At 37.3% G+C, this 6872-nt stretch overlaps 1 protein-coding gene across 1 annotated transcript in view; it reads right to left on the bottom strand.

Moving 5' to 3' along the window:
• The window catches only part of Abca13 (ATP binding cassette subfamily A member 13), a 471059-nt gene that overhangs the window by 331729 nt on the left and 132458 nt on the right, over positions 1-6872 (bottom strand). Inside the window, exon 28 of the mRNA XM_021177120.1 lies at positions 2555-2668. Within this exon, the coding sequence (XP_021032779.1) occupies positions 2555-2668 (114 nt within the window). The remainder of the gene's footprint in view (positions 1-2554; positions 2669-6872) is intronic.

Here is a 6872-nt window from a genome sequence, read left to right as displayed (position 1 = left end):
GGGTGGGTAGGGAAGTGGGGGGCGCTATGGGGGACTTTTGGGATAGCATTGGAAATGTAATTGAGGAAAATATGTAATAAAATATTAAAAATCAAAAAAAAAAAAAAAAGATGTGTGGGAGTTATAAAATTTGCGAGTTCTGGAAGGGTGAGATGGCTCAGTAAAGACTCTTGTTGTCAAGCCTGATGACCTGAGTTCAAGTCCCTGGTCCCAAATAGTGGAGAGAGTACAATCATGCACATCTATACCTAAATATTTTTTTTTAAAGAAGGGACTTTCTAGTTTGTAAATGGATAGTGATAGTTATCTGTGCTTTAGTCTAGAACACATTACTCTAGAACACATTAGGTCTTCTCACATGATCTGTTCCTTCTACACGTAAACTCTGTCTCTACTCACCCCTGCCTTGCCCTTTATTGGTTTTATCTAGTCAGATCTATTGAGGCAAGACTGTATTATGAAATCTGACTACTTGCTCTTTCTTAAATCTTGTCTATCTTCCTTTGCTGGGCAATATCTATTTGGCACAGTGTGCAGGGTACTTTATTACACATTAGTTAATTTAATCTCAGAGAATTTCCTAGAGGAAATTACTGCTGCCTTTTACTGGAAGGAAAATAAACTGGAGAACACATGGGGCACCACTCAAAAGCAGTAAGGACGCCATCCAGTGGCAGAGCCAGGCTTGACCTTCACTGCAGACACGGAGTTTTCCACACCAACAAGAGCCCCTGAGAAGTAACTTGTGACCACACAGCCTGAGTAGGGCAAAAGTTCTGTAAGACTGAATGAGGGACTTTGATTTCAGACACTTCTCCTTGTGAGTAGACATCTTGTGGTGTCAGGCTCACAGTGCAGTATTGCCTTGGTGATTACAAATACAGGATGCTAGTATTTGTAGCTACAACAAAGACCTTATACAACCCAAAACATCTTCTATTAGGTTCATTAAAGAAACAGTAGATAAGATCCATGTTAACAAAGGAATCCATGGACAAACAAATTAAAGAAGAATCGTCTTGCAGCACTAGATGCTGTGTTTGTGAAGCTGTGGGGCTGACTGACCAGAATCTGGAGCCTAGCCTTATGTCTGTCTCCTTGTTTTGTGTCAGATGTCCACCATCATCACATGCCCTTGATTCTGCTCTGTCCCAGCACACCCCACCCCCTTTTTTGCTTTAGCAGCTGTTTCTTGTGGTGAATTATTTATCTTCAAATTAATATTTCTTATTCTGTGAAAGTTTCATATATTTAAATAATATCTATTGATCATATCCATCCACCACCTTGTCCAACTCTTCCTAACATCCCTTGTCTATCTCTCCCTAAATCTAAAATCTTTTAATGTTATTTTTGTTATAATTAACTCCCTGAGTCCAACAAGTGATATTATATGCATGTGGGTTTGTAGCCACCCACTGTAGCATGAGCAACCTACCAACAGCCACATTTCCAAGGGACAGAGACCATCCACTCTTAGAGAACCTAGAACCAACCAACATCTTTGCATCCCTGACCAACCTCAAAGCTCAGCTCTCTTACACTCAAAGATGTTATTGTTTTCTTGTCCATAAATAAGAAGCCCAACATGCAGGCCTAGACAGTGACAAGGTCACAATGATTTATAACTACTTATTGTGGCTCCTAAGTCCATGATGTGAACTGTTTGTCCAGTGGGTAGCATGTAATTCAAATGAACAAAGTGTGGGCCAATTTTCTCATAATACCAGGTTTTCAAGTTATGATTTTACAAATGCCCAAAAGTTATTATGTGACCTGTCTGAGCTATCATTTTATAAGTAATGGCTCTTGGTTTTTTTTTTTTTTTCCGAGACAGGGTTTCTCTGTATAGCCCTGGCTGTTCTGGAACTCACTTTGTAGACCAGGCTGGCCTCGACCTCAGAAATCCACCTGCCTCTGCCTCCAGAGTGCTGGGATTAAAGGTGTTAGCCACCACACCCAGCTGGCTCTTGGGGGTCTTAAGAAATGGAACTGTTTAAAGCCATAATTTGTCACTATTAGAGATTTTGATCTTTGTTCACATATATTAATTATAGATAGTAATGGGTTTTGTCATGAAATCTCCATATATGTACATAATAAATTTGATTATATTCATGCCCTACTCCCTTCTTGTATTCCCATACCACTCCTGCTGAGCCCCACCGCTCCAGCTAGTCCCCTGTTTCTGTCTAGTATTTTGGTTTTATCTTCTTTTTCTGTTTTGGATGACCTGTACAGTATTGAGAAATGATATCATAATAAACTTACAACTGAAAAGAATGTAAACTATTTTAAAAGCATTAAATTTAATAAAGAATTCAAATTATCAATATTAGTAGATTATAATTTTACATAGTGCCAATTTGCATGGGGAAAAAAACTAAATATTCATAACAGTTTTTAAACATATACGACTGCTAAAAACTTTCCAGGTTAACTGGAGGACCCATGCATGCTTTAGACTAGTTAAATTTTCCATAGGGACACCCCCATATCTCAGCCAAATTGTAGGAGGCAATTCTTGCCCTAGGTCACTACATCAGTCACATACCTGCAACTGGTTGAACATTTGACCATTTCCACTTCCCTGGAAAAGTTTGGATATCTTCAGAAATGTTTCCGATAAAACTTTTATCTTATCCACAAAGTAAAATGTATAATTAGCCTGCAATGTGGAGCACACAAAGATATGCCTTTAATTGTTGTGTCAAGCTAGAACAAGGTATCAAACATCAAAGTGGCATGGTCATCCCAGAATCAGACATTTGCATGAAAGTATTTAGTGCTCTCTAAGGTTACATGTCTTCTAGATCTTTCCATTGCATACACCTGACACTTGTCACTGTATCCCCAGGGTTAGGCCCTCTGCTATGCAGAGAAAATATCTTCATATGTACTGACTAAGCAAAATACATTCGCACACATCTCCAGTTACTCCAAATTGTGTCTTCAACTAATAGCAATATGTTTGTTTTCCAACACCAGTAGAGATGAAATGTTATTCCTTTATTGCTGCTGGCAGAGTGCAGTCATACACAATTTTTCAAAGATAATTTGATGTTATAAAATTATGCACAGTCACAAGCCCATAAAAATGTTCATACCTTATTCCTCTCAGGATTAAAAAAAAAAAAACCTATCCTAGGGAAATAACTTAAATAAATATAAAGTATAAAGTTGTATCCAAAAAGATGACAGTTGCCAACAATTATATCTAATATTGAAAATGGCCTTCCATAATACCAAAAAAGAAATAAAGAAGGATAATTTAAGAGTCTGGTCATTTCTCCCAAGGGTCACTGGGAGCCTCTCTCAACAGCAGGAAGTAGAAAATATTCACTACAGCTAAGAGAGGAAGCTTCTAACACTTAATTTTAGTATTCAGGAAAAGCAAGTGCAGAGTGCTGTAGCCACTAAGCTAAATGAATAAATTGATGCTTTGGCAGGAGACAGAGTACATGCCAAATTTTCACCATGCTGTTAAAAAAAAACAAAAAACAAAAAAAAAACAAAAACCAGGCACAAACAGGTTGAATACATTATAAATGCAATGATTTAGAGAGTTATAAAAACTCTTAACTCTGATATAGGAAATATCTGCAGGCACATATAAATCCATAACCATGTGAATATAGATAGATAAAGTAATATCAGATTCAATAAGTCAAAATACCCCAACTTATTTTACATATGCACACCCTGACCTTCCAAAGCCCAAGAATTTATTACAAATTCACTTCAAGGAGCATATTGTTTAAATGTGTAACATTAATTTTTAATCAAAAGTTCATGCAAATAATTTTGCAATTTAAAACATTACCATTAATCATATTTCCTTAAGCTTTAAGAGTGTGTTGTGTAAATTACCCAGTAAAAAATTAGAATACCATTAGTTATCAAAATGTATTGGGCATAACCGAAGTTCAGATCCAAATATAAATGTTATTAAACTGAAAAGCAAAAGGTAATCATGCATTTAACACATTAATAAAATAATAAGGCTGGCAAGTGATATTCTTGCTTGTCCCAAGTCCACTGGCTTTTACAGTGTACAAAAACTTTTTTAATTTGAAAGAGCACAACATGGGGTAATGAGGTATATAGGAAATTTTGCAGGGACATAGGAAATTTTGGAGGGATATAGGAAGTTTTGGAGGGATATAGGAAGTTTTGGAGGGATATAGGAGGAAGGTTTGGAGAGATATAGGAGGAAGGTTTGGAGAGATATAGGAGGAAGGTTTGGAGGGATATAGGAGGAAGGTTTGGAGGGATATGGGAAGTTTTGGAGGGATATAGGAAGTTTTGGAGGGATATAGGAGGAAGGTTTGGAAGGATATAGGAGGTTTGGAGGGATATAAGAAGGTTTGGAGGGAGGGAGTGGAAGGAGAAAATGATATATTATAATTTCAACAAACAAACAATTTAAAAATATATAAGTAAAGAAACATAAAACAGAATGTCTAAGGAAAGAAGAAGGAAGAGATTAATCAAGATAAATGTAAAACATAAATGATTTACAAAACCAGGAGAAATATTTCTTTGTATGAATAACAAAATATATTTCTGAGAAGCTTAGTTCTCAGCTATTTAATATTTGCTGAACTACTCAGATTCATTTAAATCATTGAATACATGATAAATATTGAATTCTAGTTTGCTTTCTGTTGCTGTGATTAACACCATGACCAAAAGCTACTTGAGGAGGAAAGGGTTTAGTTAATAGATTACAATTCTTCTCCAAGGAAAGCCTGGGCAAGAATTAGAGTAGAGAAAAACAGAACACTTACTGGCTTGCTTTCTCTGGCTTTCTCAGCTACCTTTCTTATATCGTCCAGGCCCAACTGTGTTGAAGTAGCACCATCCACAGTGGGTTATATCAACCTTATATCAATCAACAACTAAGAAAATGATCCAGAGACATTGGCACAGGCCAATATGATCTAGGCAATTCCTCAATGGAGGTTCCTTTTTCCTGTGTGTCTCTGGGTTATATCAAACTGACAGTTAAAACTAACAATGACATATTGACAAATATGATTTTAAAGTTCAGGATAATTTACATATAGTAACATCAGCAAAGCTATCAAATGTAAGACTTCCTTACAACACATCCTGATGAATGATGTTTGTTTTTGCATTTTGATAAGATGTATGTTAAAAACAAAGTGAAAAATTACCAAGAAGCTGTAGGAAATTCTCATCTACAAACCATGTGCTAGTTGTATGGATAGAAAGCATATGAAACCAGTAACCAATCTGATGAGACTCTCTATTCCCCAAGAACATGATATTCCAACATTATGAGTTTAAAGTGGTAGAAACTAGAAAAATGTTCAATTAAAAAAATTATTGCCTCCTGAGTGTAAGGACCTGCGTTTTGATCCCCAGAATCTAGATAAGCAGCTGGGTATGAGAACATGCACCTGAAACTGTAGCATTTGTGCAGAAACATGAGCATCCCTAGGGCATGCTCGTCAGCCAGACTAGCCTAATCAATGAGCTCCAGGTTCAGTGAGACCCTGGATCAGACCTAAATGGGGACATTTTGATTGTAGGACATAGAGAAATCGATTTTACACTGACAAGACACATCATCATTGCTGTTGGTTTCAGTGTCAGAAGTTGCTATATAAGCTGCTGGAGAATCAGATACATCAGTGCTCTTACCCACTCCTGGGCTGTGTGTGCATTATAAAATCAACCTGCCAGGCAAATAGTATTACTATACTATCTATATAGTATGTATATGTTATTATACAAATTCTACCCACTAGTGTAATATTGACATTACTATTATGGGGTCAACCAGATGCTTTCTGTTCCAATTTGAGGTTCACTCTACAGGAGGGAGTTTCTATCTGGTATGGTAAATCTGGTTTAATATCCACAGTCATGAAAGTGATACGCACTAGTGGGTACCCTGCTATTTTTATTTTACTAAATGTGCATGCTATCAAGTTGCCTTCTAACATTCATGTTTCTATCCATAGATCTGTGGAACTCACAGTCTTGGTTAGAGAAGCTGCCTTTTGCAGTGGGCAGCAGTGAATGCAGACCCCTACCTGGTAAAAGTGCTAAGAGTAAGTGCCTGTGAGTGCTCATTCCTAAACAGCAAGGGGACATCATGGGACATGGCAGGGAGAGAATGTGAGAGCTGAAGGATGGGAAAAGGTGCTGTGTAGTACTGCCTGATGGACATGACAGGGCTGGTGCACATAAACTCAGAGCCACAGCAGTTCCAGACAAGTAACTTAGATGTCACTTAATCTGATCAATGGTGTTAAAGGAACAAAGAACAGTGCCAACTGAAGGTTGTGTCCAATATGTTACCAGGGAATATTAGTCATCGATAAAAATGAATAAATTACTGCACATAAAATTTGGGGGAATTGTGCTTGACAAAAATAAGCCAATCCCTGGCACTTACTTATTGCATTTTATTACCTCCTTAAAAATCTAGAAGTAAAATCCAAAAGAGATCACAGGTCTTTAGGCTAAAACTTGGCAAAAAGTGGGTTAGGCATGATATGGTTAGATATAAGAGGATAATGCCAAGAACCTTGCAATGACAGGATGATTATGACTCTGACCTGAGGTAGATATATGAACTTATACAGCAATGACCTCCCAAAATAAAAGTTCTCATAGACACACACAAACACAAGTAAGGGAAATAGGGAGAGCTGGGTAAAATAGTGAATCACAGCAAAATTCAGTAAAGAAGCATGGGACTCTCCTGTCGCTCTTGACAGTGCACATAAACACACAATGAGCTCAAGACAAAAGTTAGTTTTTATACAGATTCAGAAGCCCAATTGAAACTGCCTAATCGCCGGGCGTGGTGGCGCACGCCTTTAATCCCAGCACTC

Source organism: Mus caroli, chromosome 11, assembly GCF_900094665.2.
Source record: "Mus caroli chromosome 11, CAROLI_EIJ_v1.1, whole genome shotgun sequence".
Taxonomy (NCBI): domain Eukaryota; kingdom Metazoa; phylum Chordata; class Mammalia; order Rodentia; family Muridae; genus Mus; species Mus caroli.
This window is presented reverse-complemented; position numbering and strand designations above follow the sequence as displayed.